The 24,668-nt window shown below is 35.9% G+C and overlaps 1 protein-coding gene across 12 annotated transcripts in view; it reads left to right on the forward strand.

The window, feature by feature from the left end:
• LOC131031824 (DNA mismatch repair protein MSH5) overlaps window positions 1-24,668 on the forward strand; it is a 230,384-nt gene that overhangs the window by 117,206 nt on the left and 88,510 nt on the right. For all 12 annotated transcript variants that reach the window (XR_009103290.2, XR_009103321.2, XR_009103316.2 and 9 more), the window contains 2 exons: window positions 20,990-21,063; window positions 21,221-21,320. Coding sequence is in view for 9 of the 12 variants with exons in the window: in XM_057962806.2 (XP_057818789.2) it covers window positions 20,990-21,063; window positions 21,221-21,320 (174 nt within the window). In the remaining 3 variants the exon portion in view is untranslated. The remainder of the gene's footprint in view (window positions 1-20,989; window positions 21,064-21,220; window positions 21,321-24,668) is intronic.

The following is a 24,668-nucleotide window of genomic DNA, read 5'->3' on the forward strand; positions in this document are numbered from 1 at the left end:
GAATATAAACAACAAAAATCTCTATGCAATGGAAATGCCCTTAAGTTTTAAAAACTTAGTTTGTGTCTATTTTTCTACAATTTTTTACGATTTTTTAAAATTCAATATTTTACCCATTTTTTCAAAAAATCTTATACTTTTGGTTTGCCGATTTTTTCCCCAAATGGTTTTTGCTGCTATGATATAAAGAATTGCGATTGTGGAATATGATTTGATAAGCTTTCTAAACTATTGAATTAACCCTACAAAACTCATTGCCTCAATCACAATGAAATTTTTGGATCACTTCAAAATGGCTTCCACTTTTACTAAATTGCTAACAGTAGCTATGTGATGTCCCCATCAATTTCAGACAAAAACAAGCATATATGAATATGAAAACAACAAAACATGAAGCTTCCGATACATGATATCTACAAGTGGAACCAGATCTTTGAATTATCGATTTAATGCTTGCTTGCTTAACCATGTGAGAAAGGCATACGATTAAATGGAACAGGCGGAAATCGTTATTTTGGCATGGAAGCTTTGAACAGAACAAAACCTCTACTAGCACACAATCCTTTGATATTTGGGAACAGAAGAAGAACCATCGATTACATCATGATCAAGTTAGAAGTTATATGTAATAGCTGGTAACGGAGGATCTTCTATAACATAAATATCTTCATCAGCAAGTAATCCACTGTGGCAATATCATGGTGTGGTCAATGTCTACAATTATATACTTACCAACCAGCAACAAACAATCTTAATCGCTCCAAGTAATGTTACAGCGATCAGCAAGTAAACAGATTACATATCAAGTTGTAAAGAAAGATTAAATCTTTAAGTTAAGTCTCAGTGGATCAAAGGAAATACCAATATCGCCGCCAAAGAGAGGCTTAAGATCAGCAACTAACAAATTACTGATTAGTTAACCTTAAGGGGGTGCGAAGAAGAGTCTCTTAGTAAGGGTGCGATGAAAAGTCACCGCTCCTTAGCATTGATATTAAAATAGCATCAGTAATCATCGGAAGGGGTCATGGGATTTTTTATCATTTTTTCTGGATCCATAGCAGATTGCAAAGGAAGACAGGAAAAGGTGATTAATCCACCCTTTAAACCATAAGACACATGAAATTAAGGAACTGTTAAAGAAGACACAGCATCCCCATTCTCGCAGGAATAAAAGATTATACTCAGACATAGCATTCAGACTGAGATTATTGTCTCTCACATATGAATACTTGTGTGATTATATTGATATTAATCTGAGATAACGACGGTGTATATAACTGTTCATACATAAATAGACATTCACAATCCACTCCATAGTATTCACATTTAGGAAAGTTCGATTTGTAGTTATATTAGACATCCTTCCTTTCTCAGATCGATATACATGTCAGATTTTTCACTGGAAGCAGAATTGCAGAATCTATAATAAAATCGGATCTTGTCATCATAAGGACATTTGGCAATAATTTTGATTGAATCCTTCATTCCTTTACTAAGCCGTTAGTGAAACAAATATAGATATTCATATATCCATTTGTACCAAGCAATACAATTCTTTAGAGATCACTGATTCATTTGCAATATTGGACACTTAATCATTAAAAAATAAGGCAAACTTAATGTGGTTCAACTAGGGACACTACAAGCTGGATTGTTGTCTGTTAAGTTTTGTTTTCAGTTACTTTATAGACTTAGCTAATATTTTATCTTAGACTTAGACAACTATTTGGTGTATTTGGTGAGTGCCCGTATTTGTTGAGTGCCCTCTTAAAAAGTTAACTGAACATTTGCCAATGTAATGTAAAAGTATTGTAATTTCCAATTTAATGGACAAGTTATATGCAGGATGGTGTCCCCTTTTTTTTTATATTATGACTATGACACTAATATTGTTATCTTTCTTTTACTGCAGGTAAGGAGGATGAACATGTATTGATTTCAATGTCATCTCCTTTAATTTGAATGATGTATAAATAGTAAGATGGCCACGATCAAGTGGCACCTTGATCGGACATGTCTTAGGATGAACATGTATCGATTTCAATGTCATCTCCTTTAATTTGAATGATGTATAAATAGTAAGATGGCCACGATCAAGTGGCACCTTGATCGGACATGTCTTTTAGACATGTCCGACCAAGATGTCACTTGGTCGTGACTCTTACAACCATCAACCGATCCATAACTAACCGATGCTATAAACATACCCGATAATGAATCGGTATCATTGTTAATGGTAACAGTGCTTATAAACATACCCGATAATGAATCGGTATCATTGTTAATTGTAACAAATCTAAAACATACCCAATAATGAATCGGTATCAAAGCATATGATAATGGATTAATATAAAGTAAACAATAACAATAACTGTTAGCATTATATGCTATCGGGTTAATACCCCGATAGTATATTAATGCCGATATGAATTGACATTAATATGCTATCGGGTTAATAGCCCGATAGCATTTAGATTGACGCTTAACATAGTTAAGTAGGCTGTCAATCTAATCCATCATTATCCAATATCAATATCATAATTATGATCAATGTTATAGTCTGATAAACATAAAGCATGAATGAGTAAACTAATAACAAAATAGAGGAGATTAATGAGTTAGGAGAGTCTTATCTTGCAGAAGCTACTAATGCATTAACACTCCCTCTTAGCTTTTGGAAGATAAAGTAACCTGCATCACATTTCTTTTCCAAAATGTCAGTCTCCATGAATATATATCATCTATACATATGATATGAAGTACCATCAGCACATAGGATACAAATATAAAACATTACTCTAAGTATGTGACATAGAGTATCACTCAACCATGTGATATAAAAGATTCATCATTTTATTATGACAAGATATCACCTAAACACGTGATATCAATATTGCTTAAACACGCAATACTGAGGATAAACATATGAGGATGGTTAAATTCTCATCTTATCCAGATTGTGATATGTGCACAAACATTTTATTCAAATGTTTTATCACAACACCATCATGGCACATCCATGACATACCAGAGATCCAACATGATAACTGGTTTGAGAATCATAAGATCGTCACCTTATGATGTCTACATACAAGTGTTCATAATCTGAGAGATCGTCACCTCTTAGATATGAACACAGGGGGTAAAAACCCAGAATGTCTCAACATGACAAAAGAAGTTTACATTTTCAACATCTTATTTACAAAGCAGATTACCTTTCTATCATACCTAAACCCTTTCTGAAGTGATCAACCTTCACTCTGGAAAGTGGTTTGGTCAGAATATCTGCAGTCTGATCTCCCGTACTAACATATTCTAATTTGATCACATTTTTGTCTACCATGTCTTGTACATAATGGTATGGGATCCCAATATATTTGGATCTATCATGGAACACTGGATTCACTGAAAGTTTTATGCAACTTTGATTGTCGCAATGGATGATAGTAGGTTTCATCGGATTACCAAACAATCCCACAAGCAACTTTCTAAGCCACACCGCTTCTCGAGCAGCCATGGAGGCTGCAATGTATTCAGCCTCGGTGGAACTTTGCGCTACAGAAGACTGCTTTCTGCTGATCCAGGATATCATGGCTGATCCTAAACTGAAGCAGCACCCAGAGGTGCTTTTCCGGTTAGTCTCACTTCCAGCCCAATCTGAATCTGTGATGTAGATTAAGATCAATTTTCTCATACTTGAAACCAAGATTTAAGGTGCCTTGTAAATATCTCATAATGTGTTTTACTGCTATCAAGTGTATCTCCTTTGGCTCACACATAAACTGACTCAAGGCATTTACTGCATAGCAGATATCTGGTCTTGTATTTACCAAATACATAAGAGACCCAATCATTTGCCTGTATAGAGTGGGGTCAGTAGAAGGTGATTCTGCTGCTGCTTCTTTAAGTTTATGAAGATTGGTTTCCATTGGAGCGGTCATAGGTCTGCAGTTTAGCCATCCAAATCTCTTCAGGATGTCTAATGTATACTTGCCTTGGTTTAGAACAATGTTATCAGAATTCTGCCATACTTCCAACCCTAGGAAATAATGAAGGAATCCCAAGTCCTTCATATCAAATTCTTTGGATAGCTCTTTCTTGCATTGATCTATAAGGTGATCTTCTCCTGTGATTAATAAGTCATCAACATATAAAATCATTATTAGCATATCACCTTTATTCTGTTTGTAGTAGAGATTAGGATCTGCTTCATTTTTAGAGAAGCCTAGTTTTGATAAATATGTGTCAATTCTTTCATACCAGGCCCTAGGAGCCTGTTTGAGCCCATATAGAGCTTTCTTAAGTTTGCACACATGAGATTCTGCATGATGGATCTCAAAACCTTCAGGTTGCTCTAGGTATACTTCTTCAGATATCTCTCCATTAAGAAAAGTTGTCTTTACATCCATTTGATGTACCTTCCATCCCTTTGTTGCTGCAATGGCTAGTACAGTCCTTATTGAGGTATATCTGGCTACAGGAGCAAATGTTTCTTCATAGTCTATTCCTTCCTTTTGAGAAAATCCTCTGGCCACAAATCTTGCCTTTTATTTTTCAATGTTGCCATCTGCTGCATGTTTGATCTTGAAAAGCCATTTAGAAGAAACAACATATTTCTTAGTTGGCCTAGGAACGATTTCCCATACATCATTTTTCATTATGGATTGATACTCTTCAGACATAGCATCCTTCCATACTTGATGTTTAAGGGCAGCTGTTACATTGTCAAGTTCGTTTTTAGATAGATCATTCATAAGAGCAACATAGCTAGTAAATTTATTAGGTCTTTTGCTTTCTCTGAAGGTTCCAGAAGGAGCAGCAAACCTTTGAGCTTCTTCTACTGTTTTGGTGGCCCATAGTGGTATTTTCTTGAGATTTCTAGGTGAGTGTTCATTTTCATTTTCAGTTTCATCTAGATTCTCCCTCTGAAACTCAGGGGCAGGATTTTCATCTAAGTTAAAGGTAGGTACATAGATTTTAGGTTTTATGAAGTTCTGAGCTCTTTTGAAAGCCAGGTCCTCTTCAAAGATTACATCCCTACTTAGTTCAATATTTCTTTGACCAGGTACATAGATTCTGTAGGCTTTGGAGGTTTCACTATATCCTACAAGCAATCTTCTTTTTCCAGAAGGCTCTAGTTTTAGTCTCTTTTCTTTAGGTATATGGATATAGACAGGACATCCAAATATCCTATGGTGGCTAATATCAGGCTTAGTCTTAGTGAATACTTCCTCAGGAGTTTTGTCCTCAAGATGGGAGTGAGGGCATCTGTTCTGTATATATACAGCAGTGCTGGATGCCTCAGCCCAGAGATTTGTGTTAAGGTTTTGATCTAGGATCATGGCCTTGGCAGCTTCAACTATAGTCCTATTTTTCTTTTCCGCTACCCCATTTTGTTGGGGGTTATAAGGTATAGTGAGCTCCCTCTTAATCCCATTATCTCTACAAAATTCTTTAAATGAATCTGATGTGTATTCTCCCCCATTGTCGGTTCTTAGGGTTTTAACTTTGTTTCCTAAGTTGTTTTCAGTTAGTGATTTAAATTCTTTAAACCTAGAGAGGATCTCTTCTGATTCTTTACTTTTCAGAAAGTAGATCCAAGTCTTCCTAGAGTAGTCATCAACAAATATTACATAATACAAGAATCCCCCTAGAGAGGATACAGACATAGGTCCGCATACATCAGAATGAACTAATTCTAGAATTTTACTAGTTTTCCTAGTACTATTTTGGAATGCACCTTTGGTATTTTTACCTAGGGCACATCCTTTGCATGCTTCTGAATGATCTTGCTTTAACTTGGGTAGACTTGTGACAAGGTTTCCCATTGAAGATAAAGCCCTAAAATTCAGATGGCCTAATCTTCTATGCCAAACTTCATTTGCATTAGTGGCTTCATGGATTAGGGCTAGATTGGGTTCCATGCACAACTCATACAAATAGCCCCGTCTCTGTCCAATGGTCTTTGCCTTCTTGATGGAGGAGTTCCTTGACCAAGCCAATACTCTGTTGTCCATGAATGTCACTTTGTATCCGTTATCTTCCAGTGCCGATATAGAGACTAGATTTCTTTTGATGTCGGGGACATATAGTACTCCTTCAAGCCGCAAGGTTATGCCTGTCTTCAATTTGATGGTGCAGGTTCCTACTCCTCTGACTGGATGTGTGGAGTCATCTCCGATGGTTACGTCCTCATCACTCTCCTCTGTCATGGAATCCGGTACTTCTCTAAACTAGTGATGTGCCTGGATGAACCACTGTCAATCACCCATGAGTTGATTTTGTTAGAAGCTTGACTTGTGAGTGCTGAGTAGAATACGTATTTCCCGGAGTCATCTTCCCCTTTAGTCTTTCTTGCTTTGACAAATGTAGCATGTTTCTTGGTTCTTTCCGGGCATTTTGCAACAAAGTGTCCGAACTGATCACACCTGTAACATTGAATGTGAGATAAGTCCTTCTTTGAAGTATTCTTGCCTTGACGACCTTTTCTCTTTCTAAACTACCTTTTCTTGTTTTGCTTGGTGGAGTTGGTGTTTAGAACTTGTAGGTCTTCATCTATATTCTTGTGTTTCATTCCCATCTTGTTCAATCTTGATTCTTCTTGGAGACAATCATCCCTTAATCTTTCAAACTTGGGATATTTGGACCTTGCACTGATGCCTTGGATGAATGTGCTCCATCCACTAGGCAACCCATCTAAAGCAATGAGTGTTAACTCTTTGCTTTGGATCTTGTAGTCCAGAGTTGCAAGTTCATCTTTTAGAACTGATATCCGCATAAAGTAGGCGTTGATTGTCTCCCCTTTGTTCATGGTGATATGATTTATTTCTCGTTTTAATGCTAGAGTTCAACTTGCATTTGATATCTCAAATGTGCTTTCAAGAGCTTTGAACATTTTATAGGCTGTCTGATGTTTTCTTATGATGAGCATTATGTTGTTTCTCACCCCATCAACTATTATTTTTATTGCCTTTTCATTTCCCTCAATCCATGCTGTTTTGTCAGGTTCATTTTCGGGTTGATCATTTTTAGTTTGAACAAACAAATCCACTTTGTTCTCCTTTAGGATCATTTGAATTCTGAATTTCCAGGCTGAAAAATCATCGCCACCTCCGAGTCTATCTTCGAATCTGATAGCACTGGCCATTTGAAGAAATGTGATGTAGTATAAACTTGTTCTTAAATTTGTTTCATGAAATTAAATAGCCTCAAGTTCGATCAACTTGGCTCTGATACCATGTAAAAGTATTGTAATTTCCAATTTAATGGACAAGTTATATGCAGGATAACGTCTCCTCCTCCCACCCACCCCCTAGTAAAGCGAACCCTTTCGACATAGTAGGGGGGGCCAGCCGCCGGTATATTATCGTAGGGGCCTCCCACAATCGCCCCTTTTGTCCTCCCCCCCGGCTCGCCACCCCCCCAATAGAGTTGTTGTAGCGTTTCTCGATTCTATACGTAACATGCCCGGCTGCAACCTCCCAATCTCCCGGTTCTAATCTACCTCCCCTCTACTATGTCGCCCTTTTTCATATTCTTCTAGCAGGCTGATGCCATAAGGGGGCCACCCCATCATAGTTGTTATTGGGCGGGCTATTCTATTGGTAGGTGTCCCTTTTTTTTTTATATTATGACTATGACACTAATATTGTTATCTTTCTTTTACTGCAGGTAAGGAGGATGAACATGTATCGATTTCAATGTCATCTCCTTTAATTTGAATGATGTATAGATAGTAAGATGGCCACGATCAAGTGGCACCTTGATCGCATGTCTTTTAGACTTGTCCGACCAAGATGTCACTTGGTCGTGACTCTTACAACCATCAACCGATCCATAACTAATCGATGCTATAAACATACCCGATAATGAATCAGTATCATTGTTAATGGTAACAGTGCTTATAAACATACCCGATAATGAATCGGTATCATTGTTAATGGTAACAGTGCTTATAAACATACCCGATAATGAATCGGTATCACTGTTAATTGTAACAGATCTAAAACATACCCGATAATGAATTGGTATCAAAGCATATGATAATGGATTAATATAAAGTAAACAATAACAATAACTGTTAGCATTATATGCTATCGCGTTAATACCCCGATAGTATATTAATGCCGATATGAATCGACATTAATATGCTATCGGGTTAATAGCCCGATAGCATTTAGATTGACGCTTAACATAGTTAAGTAGGTCGTCAATCTAATCCATCATTATCCAATATCAATATCATAATTATGATCAATGTTATAGTCTGATAAACATAAAGCATGAATGAGTAAACTAATAACATAATAGAGGAGATTAATGAGTTAGGAGAGTCTTATCTTGCAGAAGCTACTAATGCATTAACAATCAGCAATATGAATATAAACAACAAAAAATTAGTTTCTACAATTCATGGGTGAAACTCTATTTTATTTGCTCTGTATATCTCTATGCTATGGAAATGCCCTTAAGTTTTCTAAAGGAAATAGTTTTTGTCTCTTTTTCTACAAATTTTTTTTTAAATCCGATTTTTGGACGATTTTTTCAAAAACTCTTATACTTTTGGTTTGCCGATTTTTTCCCCAAACGATTTGGATGTTGTCTCAAGATACAATCGGGATTTCTGAGTTATATATCGCAGGTGCAAGCAAACAACCATATAAACATCTAGTGATGGTTCTTGACCATCGAACTATTAAGGATAGCAGTTATATTAAATCAATCTCTCTATCTTAAGAGGGAATCACACATAATAACCCCACTCGTACACTTAAAGGGCAGCGATGAATAATCCTTGATGGGTGAAGCAGATGATATCGTCTGATAATGATTTTAGATTGAGGATAATTGTATTGTGAGCCAATCATGGCCTTTAAGGAAATCGACCCTTGTCTAAGGAATATAGACACTTGGAGAAATTGGCATTAGTTGATTACTTGATCAACACAAATGATATGGATAGGTCAAGAAGGAATTTGGAAGTAATACAGGCCATCAGTATTATAATGACGAATGAGCAATTGATATACTAAGGTGTGCTGCTATACCATTATCAAATTAACGTGGTAATAGGAGGTTTGTGACAAGAGTTTGGAATGGAGGCTGTGATGCATGGCTTCTGCTTAGTACCTCTTAGCATGAGGAGCAACCAAAGGGAATAGATTACTATATTGTTTGGGAAGAAAAACAACAGTGTATCATCTTGTGTGAGGAAGCATATCCAAATCAGGAGGAACACTTTTAGATCTATAGACATCATTGGTTCTATCATTCATAGTATATCTCCTATTGTCAAATAAGACAAAGTTATCAAGATAAGTTATTTGGAGTGTTGGTAAATAGATTTGTTGCTTTAAGTAATCTTCTTTGAAGAACTCGTTTCGCCCTGTGATCAACAACAAAATGTTCACAACAGTTGAAGAATTGCAAAACAATAGCAATTCCTCTCTACTTTTGAGAGGGGCAGCTCCCTCGTATGATGGGGGTATATGGATTTTCTAAGATTTAAAGAACAACATGTATAATCAAAACTAATTGAGAAATAAGATATAAACTTATCAATTTTTAAATTCCACACATCCAAGTTAAGATACCAAAACTTGAAATGATAATCTTCTTCACATGCAATGTTAAAGGAAAGCAAATGGTTATCATTGATGGGACATAAGAATATTAACAATAACACTTGAGATGAATTGAACACACATCCAAAACATTTCTCTATTGCTTTCTTGCTTGAATAGTACTATTCGAGTCCTTCATACAATGCTTTGCAAAACAGTGGAACCCCTTTGATTGAATTACAATGAGGTATAAATAGGTGAGGTTAGTAACCACCTAAGGTAACTACCTTAACCACCTTTATAAGTACTTAGAATAACTAACTTACTTTAAGCGTAAAAACTTGAAATAACTAACTCATTTTGGAATAGTAGTTACTTAGAGTAACTACCCGAGTTGAACACTTAAAATAGCTACCTCATAAGAAAGAGTTAGGGTAAACCTAACTTTACAATAAAAGAGAAGAAGATAAGACTCGAATAAGAAAACTTGATCATGAAACTTGTTTACAAAGCAAAGCCAAAAACATGATTCGAGTTACACACACACAACAAAACGAGAACTATATAATATGCATCCCTGCATTTATTCTACGCATGCCAAGGGTGCCGTAGATGAAGTTGTTGATTCTGAAAGCAAGTTCTGCTGACCGGATTCTTTATCTTTGAATATTCTGAAAAGTTTGATGGCTGGAGTAATAGATTTCTGTCATGTTCCCTCCTTGATCGTTATATATATCCTAAATGAAGCAATTATTATTATTAATTATATTATAATTAACAACGAATGATTATTTGAAATTTATTTATTAAATATTATTATTTAATTAATATATATTAATATTATATTAAACCTAATCTACATATTCTTAATTGTAAACACAATTTACATATTGAATAAAGATGACAATACAACAATCAAGGAAGTGCAAAGGCAGTAATCTTAGTCAAAGATAAATTAAACAAAGACTAAAAGTTAGTGATTTAGATGGATACACTTTCTAAAGGTAGAACTTACACTTTGAAAAGGCAGGGCTTATGAACCAGTGAACAGCAATAATACTCTAAAAGAAGAACCAACATGAAATATATTGAAGGACATGATGGAAATATTGTCATTGATGTCAAGTGGATCCATGTAGATTGATGAACATATCCATTATAACAGAATAATGAACACTATGACAGCAAATATGAAGATTATTTATCAGTGTCATTCTAGCAAATTACTATTATTAATATTGATATTATTAATAGTAATATATTTATAAATGAATCAAATATATTAAAAGAAATACGACTCCTTGACAAAATAAATCGGTTTAGTTAAACACCGATTAAGAGCAGCCATACGAAACGGTGCATATATGTCTTACACAACCGACTCACTAAGAATCATTGACGTGGCCAAAGAATGCATTGACTATTTTCAACGGAAGATAAGGAGGGGATTAGTAATTAAAGATTACTATAAAGAAGTTTCGATAACATTGATAATAATGAAATCAAAGACTTACTTTGTAAAAGTTCGGGTTACTATTATTTCCATTAAATAAGAAGGCACCGATTTGAATTAAGAAAGTTGTAATAGCAGTTGTTACTAATATTTACTAATCGGTATCTAAGAATACGGGACCACTCACGTAGGGGTTTAGTGAATGGTTGTGTTTTTTGTTTGGAGTTAAGATATGACATATATATTATTATTGTAAATTCAGTTTGAAGGGGAGAGGGAATAGGAGTATGAATAATGCTGTGTGAATAATTCAAGAAAAGAAAGATAGGGAAGAAAAAAAAGATAATGGACCATTGATCAGACCATTGATCAGACTAGAACATAACTGTTATTGAGTTATAGGCAGTAACATCTGCATTCTTGGTGGTATGCATGGGATGTGCTTAATATGTATGCTTAATATATGAAGCCCGATAGTGATATAAATTTAGATTATAATAATAATAAAAAAATAAAATTATAATTATTATAATGTTTTATAAGAACTACATCTGCAGTAATATATAATGATAATACCTGAGAATAAATAACGTATATAAATATATATAAAGCTATATGTACATTAATAACAAATATTAATCAGATAGAATCCTTAAGTTAATATCAGAAAGAAGCTTATTGGATTTATGTTAAGATAGTTTGTCTCCTAATCAATTTAGTTTATGTCATAAGTATGTTGAGAGGGATTATTTATGGTTTAAATCATAGTTGAACTACTCGCGACTCGGCTCGACTCGCCAAGCCCCTGAGAAAAAAACTCCGCAAAAACTCGGCGAAAAACTCGACAACGTAAAAACACGCTTAATTTTAATAAAAAATGCATTTTTTTTGCAAAATTTAATGAGAAGATGCATCCAATGAGTCAGTAAATGATAACACAAAAGAAACAAGCTGATTCTAGATATATGTAAATGCAAAGTGTCTACAAATCGCATCCTCATGAGAAATGCTAATGGCTTGAAGCAAAATAGTAAATAGTTTTTGTAAAACCAAAAGTAAATACAACTTCCTCTTCCTAGCTCTAGCTAAAACTAGTTTCAAACTTTCATCATATTTGAAATTTCATCATTCATACTCATAGTTTCAAACTTTCAACTCTAAAATGTATAATACCAGGATTTCTTCAATGCTAAATTGCTAATTATGTTGTTATATGGAGCCTAATCAGACTCGGAGGTTAAATTTTCCCTACTTCCATCAGCACAGTTTCCCCCTATATTTTTCGACGGGGGTTTGGGAGCAGCGCCCCCAAGTTGGGGTCAAGGGGCATCGCCGAAGGATCCTGAAATTTGACTAAGTCTGGAAAATTGAAGAATCCTCCAAAAACTAGATTTTGCATTATAACTCCTGGAGGTCCGAAACCACTCTCAAACATCCTGATAGTATATATGGAATATAACTTAAAGTATAAGGAAATGTCACTTATACTTAAATGTTATATTCCATATATGAATCCTGACGGACAGACCAAAAAACTCGGCGATTACTTGAGGGCATGGTGGGCTCTCAGCATGGCCCTTCCAAGTGAGTTTTCCCCTTCTCAGCCCAAAACCATATCGAAAAACAAAAAATGCATGTATTTTTTGCCGTTTTCTACTATTATGCTAACGCAGGCGAGTTTTTCTTTAAAACTCGCCAAAAACTCAACGAGTTTTTGCCAAAAACTCGGCGAGTTTTTGTCACTCGTCGAGTGTGTCATCTTAAATAGACCAAACCCTAGTAGGGGACATTACAATGGGTATCAGAGCGGTTAGTTTTTACGCCACAAGAATATATGTGTGTGGACGTGTGTGCCACACACACACATATATGTTTATAATGGACTTGTCTCTTTGACATAGTGATAGTTTTATAATAATATTGTTTCATGTATATGTAGCAATAGATATATGTATGCATGCAGGATATTTGTATGGATATAGGATCAATAATGGTAATTAAGGAATATGTAGATACAGGCATAAATTATAGATTAAAAAATGATAATGAAATATAAAATGTTATATGAATAACAATGATTTGGCTATGTGATGGAGGCTATTCGGAGGAAATTCCCTTAGCCTAATTCAGAGATTATGATAATCCCTGGTAGGCAGTATATACTGAGTATTCATATGCATATATGTTAAAGGCTTGGGTGTCAAAAGCTCACCCAAGAAGAGACGGATCTGGCCAGTCCTCTCTGGTAGACTTGGATGATAAGATGTATCATCCAAGGCAAGGAATTGATCATATATGATGATCATCCTTGGTAGGCTTGGATGTAAGATGATACATTCAAGACAAGAATCGAATTATCCATTGATTTCCTGGTAAGGCTTGGAACCATGATGGGTTCCAAGAAGGCGGACATTACAACCGCCAAAGGACATGTCCCAGTACTGCACTCGTATCTTTTTATTAAATAAGAATTGAGACTAGTTTTAATTAAGTATTTGAAGTTTAATTGCAAATTAGATTAGTTATATATATATATTTGTTGCATTCTAACAGTCTGTTTTGCACGACAGTGATCTCTAACTAGTAGGGACATTACAATTTCCCTTTAGGAATAAGGATGTTGGCTATCCTCATCCTCCAAGTCTTCAAGTTTTTGTAGATGCTACTCAACTCTGCCACCATACTAGGTATTTGAGAAATATAAATCTTCAAGGAAGTGTAGGTGTCAATCAACTTATCTATTGTGTTTTCATTGAAGACTTCTTTGTTAAGAGTTGTTAATCAACCATGCTCTGAAATCCATTTTGTAATACTTGCGAGTCTTCCATCAAGGATGTACTTGCAAGAATGGCGGTGAGCTGATTTTGAAGTTTTGCACACACTTGATCACAAGCAAGTATAAGCTTTTCTTGCTATATTGAAACTTGGTTGATGATTACCAACTTCCAACCTATACTTTCTATCCAGATCTCTAAGTAATTTTCCTCTGTATTAGGTAGGATTTTCTCTGCTACAAGGGTGTTGACATTAATCTCCATCATCTTCCTGAAATCATTCATGATCTCTTTCAAGTTGCTTCTTCTTTTCTAACACTTTTCAAGTCCTTTTCAATGGTTTCTTTCTTGATTAAGGCCTCATCATGAACAACTTTCGCCTTAACAAAGAAATCGGATGCAATGATTTTGACTTTCTCCACCCAACTTTCAGTCACTTTCCCATAAACTTGATATTCTTGGGGACTATCAATAACACTTTTCGCAACTTCTCCTTCTAGGCCCAAGACAATTGGTTGGTGAGCAACATTGAGTGGCATGGTAGAAGTGTCAACTATGGACTTAAAGTAGGAGGACAAATTCTGCACTTGTTTCGGTTGATACTTTGACTGCTTTTCTTTTTCAGTTCTCTCCACTAGCCTTGCAGCTACCACATTGAAATTTTGTATGTCAGGTCCATGAGTAGATGAACCCATATCAATTTTTGTTATAACAAAATCTGCAGGAGTGGCTTCGTTTACATCTTTTTCAGACATGGGCCGAGCAATCTCTAGGCACATATTTCCTGAATTCAAATCAGTCTTTATTCTTGAAGTCTTTTTGATTTTCTTTGGCTTCTCAGGTTTCTTGAAAAGATCAGATATTGTGTTGAATTCAGAAACCACTAACTCCTCCAATTTTCTCTTTTTCAATAGGCTTTGTTCCAACCATGGGAGGGAAAGACTTTCTGAGGGCTCTTGTACATTATTTTGTTGAAGACTTTGTTGCTCAGGTGCTAGTGAAGTTGCTTCTTCTCTAACTTCTTTTATTTGATCAACTGGATTCCGTAGGAAAGAAGACTCCATAGTTGAAGTAGGGTATTGTACTTCACGATGAGGAGATTCAATGAGGATTGAAGGTGACATAGTTGGTATACCTTCATCAAGCCTTGGATCATCTCAAACTTCTACTGGGTCTTGATCTTTCTCTTCTCTTGAAGTAGAATTTTCTTCTTTGTCTTTTGATCTTGATTTCTTCTTCTTTTGTCTGGGCTCATCTCCGCATGTATTTTGGAGATTATTTCTTCTTGGAGGATCTTAATCTCCGCCACTTCCTTGAGATTTCTGGTGAGAAATAATATCCGCAACTGGTGTATGAGAAGGAACTGATGAAATAGAACTGTCTTGATGGCTGCTTCTCCTTGGTGTCTCCTTTCTACTTGTTGGCTTTGTAGCAACCATTTGTACTATCCTCTTTTTGACCCAAGCTTCTGACTTCTTGATCACGAAACTGGTTCTTTCTCTGACATCTCTAACCTCTGGATCTGCCCAATTAATAGCAGGAAGAGGTTGAGCCTGGGTCTTCTCAAAATAAAAGGGATCAATTAGATCCGATTCATCATCTTCAATACCTTCAATGATCCATTCCATCTTGAAATCAAAGATTTGTTTCAAGGTGAATCTTGTCAAATCTCTTTTCCTAACTTCAAATTCATCCTCGCAATCTTCCCGGAAGTCTTCAATATTTGGGAAATGGTGGTACCCAGGACCAAGTCTCAAATTATTGTTGACATATCCTTTACTATCAAAGGGGAATCTCATTTGGTAGGTGTACAAATTGATTTTGGCTAGAGCCCTTTCCACATCTTCTGCTTTTGAGTTGGACTCACATTTATAATGACCAAGGCAAATAGGGAAGGTGACTCCTTTGTTCTTCCTATCTCTTCATTTCTTCTAGATCGACATCAGCTGTCTACAAAGATCAATCAAGAAGAGCTTATCATCCACATACCTTGGCAACCTATAAGGATAGCCATCAAATCCCCCTACTTGAAGGTAGGTGAATTTTGGAAATTGAATGAAGTAACTTCCATACTTCTTTATCAATGTTGTTGCTTCTTTCGATATTCTGATAGCTATATTTCCTTGAAGTAGTCATTGCCAACATTGTAAAGGCATCATTCACTCGTCTGAAATGCACGAAGCTCTCCTCCAACTGCAGCTACATGTAGTAGTTGTAGATCTGTGTTTCCGGATTCAGAACACCAGTTGTACTCAAACCTAGCCATGACTATAAATTAGCGATTGCATATATCAAATAGGAAGACATGTGAAAGCGTTGACTCGTCTTGAAATGGATCAACTGATTATGTATGCAATCACTAATAAGACGACCCCAATCAATGAATTATTTTCCTGCTGATATGATTGTGACGAAAAGGTACATCCACATTTCGAATTCAATAGAATCAGGGCTGCCTGTTACTCTGTGGAGTAGGACTATCAAATGAAAGATCTCTTTAATAAAAAGAGAGCGGTGAAGCGTCTTAGGAAGCTGAGATTGTCCTCCTCGTGATGTCACCATCCATTCTTTGGCTAATTTATTCAAGCATTTACTTCTGTTGTCACTGAAATACATGTAAGCCTTCTGCTTATCAATGCAAGTGAATTTCTCCTTGTATGGCAATCGAAGAATAATGGTAATGGAAATTCCATCTAGTTTAGCCATCAAGCGCCCATCAACAGTTCTTATTTCTCTGGCATCAGGGTTATATCCTCTTGCACATTCTACCACCAATTTTGGACATTGCACTTTATGGGGAAACAAGCTGCATCAACCAACCCATTGTCAGCTATCTTGCAGGATAATTTCAATCTATCTCCTTCTATCAAATATTTTCTGATATCTTGTAGATTAATATACCCTATTTTGGTATCCAGAACCTCGAAAAGCATAGTGTCGATCATTGGAGCATACTCATACTCTTGTGTTCTGTACTTCATGATGATGCTGAAATCTTCTTTATTGATGTAACAAAAGCTATGTCTCTGGAATGTTTGCTGAAAAGAATCCTTCTTCAACAGGTGCTATGATTCAGTGTTAATTGTAGAAACTTGAAACTTTTGAAAATATCTTTAATAACCTCCTTTATTCCAGCAGGATGTTTGGCAAGGGAATTTTTAAAGTCCTTTTAGACCTCCTGCAATTATCATAACATCTGAACATATTCTTCTATCCTTTAGCTTTTATATTTCAATGAATGCCCATTACATGATTCGATACTCATATCTCTGTACATCAACATGGTCACAAGAAGCTAATATTAATATTTGAGATGAGACTACGCTTCTTCAGGGCAGAATTTGGAAAACAAAAGAAACTGCGTGTATGTAGAATGTTGTGCATTATTTTAATTGCAAACTTACACCAAAAACCTCGCCTCCTTTCCACAATGATGGCATTCTATGTGATGACATTCCTGTTTCAAACAGCCCGCGCCTTGTCTCTATGCTACAATATTTGTATTTTATACGTATCAATTGTAACCTGAAAGCCTCTTCGAAGTGTTTAATAACTTATTTCAACCCTATCTATTGTTTGGTATGCTCACATGCAGGTTGGCAAGACAATCAGAACTATAGTTTTATGCTTTGATGAACGTCCACAGCTGCTTCCAAGATTTGAATTTGAGCACCGATGGAGAGAACATTGTCTTACATGAATGAATCTTAGCTCTACAATAACCATTTGCAATTACTTTAAAGTCTTCAAAAACTCGACAATTCTCTGCACATTTCGAATTTTGAAACTGAGATGTTTGAGTTGATAGAGACTAGCAGCTTGCCAAAGAAGATTTCATCACTAAAATCATCTCTTTATGATGTTGCCAAAGCTTGTGTAAGGATATGTCTAGATCCTTGGAAGGCAACCTGTACTGATGCTTGAGATCACCTATGGAATCGATTCTCATGTAATCTTAGCTATTGGCTTCACAGAGTTGTTTGTATTGTGACTTTCAAAAGAGATATGCAGAGAAGGATTTCGAGAGTTAGTTATTAAAACTAACTTTTGCATTCATTTGTGGGCCACGTGGTGAGTTCCTTATGCCAACTGGAGCTTCATGCGAACTTTGTGGAGGTGCCAATTTTGAAATAGAAGAGTATCGACATGTTGATCATCTTTGCCAAGTTGCCGATAACTACCAATTCATACTTCGCTCAAACACGTTGCTTGCTAGTCGACTTAAATTTGAAAGTTGGTTGTTGATATTTGTATTCGGCTTATTTATCTTTTTGGCCAACCTCACCGATATCATCTCATGCATTGGTAAGTTTGATGCAACTACCGGTTTGAGTGGAAAGAGAACTTCGAGTTTGAATGCGAATTGAATACTCACCATACGTATCGGCCAATGTTAAACACTTTGCGAATTTGATAAGACGCTAAGTGATAAAAGAGATATATCACCACTTTCTTGCAACTTCATATCGGCCCCCTTTATCCATTTTTAAAACTTGCCAACTTCAAAATTGATGAACACTCGAACTCTTTGAATGTACTCGGAAAGAGCTTATCTCTGATTCATCGGCCTTCACTAATCTTATTCAAAACTAGTGTAGAGCATTGTGAAGAATCAACCAACTTGAATATCTGAACAAATCATCCCAACTATTTTCCCTTCATCAATCATGATTTGAAATTGATACTTATGCAAGGTTTATAATCTCACAAAGACTAAAAATTTCAACTGTCAAACTCATGAGGCGAACAATTCAATATTGGATGACAATTGGACAAAATTCTATCTAGGAGGCTCTTAATACAAGATTCAACACAAAGCTTAAATTTTTTTCAAATTTTAAAATTGGGGTCAACATGGAGTATGCTTTGGCATCCAGTTATTTGAAAGTTGTGAGGTCTGTAATAAATTCTATCTTATTATAATTCTGAGCTTAGAGTTTTGGTTGATCAAGTTCGAGTTTGAAAGTTAATTGCAGAAATTTGTTTAAGTTCAGATTGCATTTCTTGGGTATGTTTATGTATGAATATGAATACTCTTTGAAATTGGAATTCGTTAAACTTGCAAACCATTTCAATACAAACAACACTCAAACTTGCAATGAGAAATTACATGCATCTCAGACAAATGCAAACAAAATGACAAAAGGTTCAAGAAATGATGATGAGAATTAATTGGCAAACATTGCATTTAGCTGCAAACTATAGCACATTCCTCCAATTGTCATATGTATACAAAATGTTTGACATAATAATTGAACTGTAAATTGTTGGAGAGCCAAAGGGAAAGTGCAAAAACTTGGGTACAATAGGGGTATCTTACTACAAGGTGGCAGATAGGAATTGCCATACCATGCACCAAGAGGGTCAAAGGATTAGACATTATAGTAGGTTCATACAAAATGTTTGATAAGTTTTATGTAATTGGTATTAGGGGAAACAGAGTTGGGGCTAGAGGTACAATGGCTTCATTCCCTTGAGAAATATCCCAAATTTTCAAAACCACGGAGCTGAAATTCCATCATGACGACAAGGAGGTTGTACTTCGTGGTATGGCAAATGGTGCTCCTACAAAGATTTCAGTTAAGAGGATGGAGAGGGCCTTTTGTAAGGGAGAGTAGAGTGGGTAGCACAGTGATATCTGAGGGAAACTTCCACACCAATTGATCTGATCTATTTGAGATACAAACAATTTTGTGTAGGCATGGTGCAATGTTTAGTGACTTAGCTCACAAATTACCTCTTGACTAGGAATTAGAGAACATCATATAGCTTGAGTTAGGCTGTAAGCTTGTCATGGTTACTCGGTATCATCGCCCAAGAGCTTTGAAGGAGGAAATTGAGATATCCATCAAGGAGTTGTTGAAGATGGGATTCATATGCCCTAGTTTTAGTCCCTTTGCGTCATCGATAGTGTTGGTGAAAAAGGAGGATGGCACCATGAGAATGTGTAAAGACTATTGTGAATTGAATAAGAAGACCATTAAGAACAATTACCCAATACCTAGGATCGATGAGATGATCAATGAACTAAATACGGTAGTTATTTTTTTCAAAAATTGACTTCAAGTGTTGGTATCATTAAACCAAGGGATGAGGATGTTCACAAGAAAGCTTTTGGATGCCACTTTGGACACTTCAAATTCTTGGTTATGCCTTTTGGGTTAACCAATGCACTAGATAAATTCCAATCTTTTATGGATCGTATCTTTAGGGGGCAGCTAGGGATGTTTGTGTTGGTGTTCTTTGATGATATTTTGGTGTATAGAAAGACTTGGGAAGAGCACCTACAACACATGGATACAGTATTGGGGATCCTTGAGCAGCAAACTTTATTTGCAAAGGAATCCAAGTGTGAGTTTGGGATGATTGGAATTCTTTACTCGGGACACATTACCAGTGTGTAGGGAGTACAGGTGGATCATGAGAAGATTCGGGCAATTAGAGATTGGCCACCATTCACTTCTTTGACATAAGTGATGTAATATGTGTATACCCCTGTTATACCCAATTCTTTTTGCAGTTCTTCCGACTGAGCATGTTCTTCCCACTGACCGATTATGTCAAACAGTTTACATGGATAAATAGAATATTATGTCTCTGTTGTAATTTCAGATTTGCAATAATATTTGGAATCCACATACATTCATAATGACTTTTTCACATTCATTCATGAAATGAGAAATAATAGAAAAAGTCATTGTAGCCTTCGGCTGGTCATCAAACCAAAAGAAAAAGTAACTCTCAGCCTTCAATAGTTCAGCATAGCCTTAAGTGGGAAGAGGAGAATTTTCAGTTGTGGAGTGGAAGTCCAAGGCTAGTGATTATAGCTGATTAATTTTATTTCCAACAAATGTTAAGCTATGTTAATACTGGATGTATGTTAAAAATTATAAATATTTATTTTGGGTCCTATAAAAAAAAAATATATAGTAGTGCTGAAATTTTCAGGAAAAGATAAAATATAAACAAATAAATTTCCGTAGAATTATTGGAAACTTTCAAAAGGCATATTTCACTAGAATACTCTTATGTTTATTTTTTTCTATTTATTTAGCCAATCTTATAGTTCCATAATTTAGATTGTTTCCATCTAATGTTGTCTCAGAAATATATTTCAATTTATGTATCGGTTTGATTCTTTGTGATATGTTATGCTAGGACATTTATTGGTTTCCTTACATGTGTTTTCTTGCATGCAGGCTATCTTATGCGCTTTTTAGGATTAAAACTCAGTGACAAAGAGTTAGAAAGCCTTCAAGATTTTGAGTTTGTTGTAAGTCGATCAAAGGCTTCATCAAACCAAGTGCACAAAGGAATAGAGCATCTGCAAGATTTGTTTTTAATTCGTAGAGACAGTTTGCAATTGCTGGTAGAGATGAAACTTTGGTGCATTTAGAAATGTATTCTAATCATGTAAGAATGAATTTCAGTTTGCAGGCGGCGAGGATCACCAAAATGAGTTTTACTATCGTACCATGAAGACAAAAGAGTTGGATTTTATTCTTGGAGATGTCTTCCATAAAATTCTAGGTACAAAAATTTTCAATTATTTTATCGTTAAATAAATTTACCTCCACTATGAGATTTTTTTTTTTTGCTAAATGATTGGATGTTGATTTTCATTTCACAGTATTCAGATGCCTTTCATTTTATCTGTTTTGTTATTCCATTATTCAATCATTGCAATTTTTTTATGATTTGTTTCTTTGAAATATTAAACTTGACATGTTAAAGACATAATTAAGAGGAACACTTTAACAATAGCATCTAGTTTATATAGATGTTTGCAGTCCAGTGAGTACCTGAATCTAGACCGGACTCCAGTTACCATAATTTTTTTTCTCAAGCTCCTTGTTACATGCTAAATAGGCCATGCTTCATTTGAATCCTATCCCATGAATATAAACAATGGAGTCTATATTTTGTTAGTTGTGTGGAAGATCTCAGAATCTGCTATTGAGATGTATTGATTCTAGTAGAAATCAGAAACATTTTTCTTCTTCAATAATATGTAGGTACATTGGTTTTTGGAACATATAAACAACTTAATTTGCAAAACTGTTGTATCATAAGGTTTTGTACTGTTTGAGTATTTTATTTTATATCTTTTTGAGATTCTGACTTTGTATTGATTGGTCTTCACATTTGGAGAGGTATTTTGAAGCTTTGCTCCAGAAAACGTGCTAATTGTGAGGTGGCCCAAGCTTAGTTTCGTAAGGATGATGTGGATTTACTTGCTTACCTAATTTTACAGCTATTCAATCATGTTGTTCGTTTAGTGTTCCCTTCGGCACATATCATTCACTCCATTCATAAAGTTGGGGATTGTTCCGATCTAAGTAATTACTATGCAATCTTAAGTAGGCATATTTCTGTGTAACTCTATGCCATAGTATTTGATAGGTTGCTTTCCCGGATATTGGAGGATAGGAGTTTGACAGCTAGGGGAAGAAGGTGGCTTCAAGTGGGATTTACAGAATATTGACCAATTTTTCACACTTTGTGCTATTATTAAAGAGGCTCATTAGTGGTCTTCTAAAGTCTTTTGTTGTTTTTTGGACCTTAAGAAGGTCTTTGACTATCCCACATCTGCTGTTCCAAAAATTGCATGATGTTGGTACTTCTAGTTCTAACACTCCCATTCCTCTTCTAACACTCCTAATGACCTCTTTGATTTTGTCCAATGTACCATTGGGGTTAAGTGAGATTTTCCTCTTTCACCAACCACCTTTGGTATCTATATTGATGAGCTTGGCGCCTTACTTAAATGACATATCCATGCAAATGATGGCTGCTTGTTTCACCATTTTGTTATCTTGATACTTTACTCTGTGCTAATGATGTAGTCCTCTCTTATGCTTCTTACAACTTGCAGTGATAGCTTGATGCACTTTATCGGTTTTGAGATCTTTACAAGCTTGTGATCAAACCTAGTAAATCAAAGGTGGTTGTTTTAAACACCACTAAGGATGTCGTTTCCAAATTCCGTTTCTTCTACAAACGAGGTCCCGTGGCTATAATGTATAACTCCTCGATAGGTCTTCAACACCACCAAGACTCTTGTTCTATACAACCAGGATTGTGTATATTTGAATCAAAGAAATGGGACTCGGACTCAGCTCGGACTCGGCAAGGCTGAATCGTCTCGGGACTCGGAGTCAAAACTCAGCTGGACTCGTCAAAGTGAAAAACTCAAGAAATTTAGAGATTTTTAAAGATTTAAAACTTGTTTCATGCACCCTTTATTAAATACACCTTAAAGACACAATAACATCATCAAATAGAAGCTAATTTGATTACATACACAAGTATACATCAATCACATAAGCATAAACGCAAATTGTAGTTGAAGGAAACAACAAACCTAGATATATAAATATTGTCAAATGTATACAATATTACAAAACTCATGGAATAAAAAATCCATGTCATCATATGATCAAATGTTCCATACAAATACCAAAAGTAAAAACAACTACAAGCCTATGGATAAGAGGAGCCTGCATCCCCTGGCCCCGACCCCCTGCGAAGGTGTCTATTGACGTAGCTAAAATCGTATTGCTACAACTCTATCTGGCCAACGCAGAATAGAATGTTCTTGTTGAGTATCCTATCCTCTCCTGTATAAGGAATCCCTAATGCTGTTTTAGTTGATCAAAGGGGACAACCTCAAGGTTCCAAATGTCAGTTCATGACTGCGGGATAGCTCAACAGTTGATGTGTTTTGTTGGGAGCACAAGGGGCCTTACGTTTTGCAACAGGCTGGCTTGCATCTGACGATGCTGCGTAGGGTTAAGATGCAAATAAAGTTCTTAAAACTCTTTCGTCGCCCCTGCATACCAATGTTAAAGTCGCACCTCTGCAAATGATGGCAAAAAATCCAAAAATCACTTAAGGAGAAATCCCAGGTTTTCATCCAAATGCTCGAGTTCACCTGAAAAGAAAGTTTTCATCTTTCACCTTCAGGATGCCGAGTTTGCAAGAATGATATCGCACATGTTTACTACAAATCCCGAAACTTATGAAAGTAACAAAGGGAGTGAAATCGCACAAAATCTCCAATTAGCCTGAAATTCAAAGGGCCAAAAAACCTAAGTCAACCAAAAATCGCAACATTTTGACAAAAAACCCGAATTTTCATTCAAGGCAAACTTGCGGGGTATAATAGGTCCGAAGTGCGATGCTGGCAGATGTCGGGGGTTTCGCTCTTCTCCAGAATGCATCCCAAGTTTGTATCCTTTGTCAGATCCGAAAATGATAAGAAGCAAACCAAGTCGCACAGAAAGGTTTTCTAAAATGTCGAAAATCATTCAAACTCCAAAATCGTGCAATTTCTCTTCATAGGCCGAAAATGAAATAAAAAGGACAAAATCGCGCGTTTTGCTTCAAGGGCCCGATTTTTGACGGGCAAACAAAAAAACTAGAGTTGCATTTTCATTTGCGGGCCCGAAATCGAGCGTAGTTCATGAAAAATTGCCGATTTTTGTGAAACAAGGGGAAGATGGCTCAAGTGAGAAGTTGCCCATTCTCATTAAAACTCCCAAGTTTTGGTCTGTTGAGGAGGACGTTTGAAACCATCCAAGGCAAACTCGCATACTTTTCCCCTAAAATCCCGAATTTCTCCAAACCCCAAGTTTGCTGTGTAAGGCAAGGCAAGGTAAAGTTGCATAACTCGGCTCATTTAGCCGAAATAATAAAATAGACCAAAGTCGCTCAATTCGCCAAAATTGGCTGAAATTAGGAGGCAAAGATTCATCTAATAAACAGTATATAGAGTTTGGAGGATGAAACCATGCAAAAGGATAAACATAACTCACCCAATGCTAAAAATAGTGAATTAAAAAAACATAAAAAAACATTAGCCACTAAGGTGACTTC

Source organism: Cryptomeria japonica, chromosome 6, assembly GCF_030272615.1.
Source record: "Cryptomeria japonica chromosome 6, Sugi_1.0, whole genome shotgun sequence".
Taxonomy (NCBI): Eukaryota; Viridiplantae; Streptophyta; class Pinopsida; order Cupressales; family Cupressaceae; genus Cryptomeria; species Cryptomeria japonica.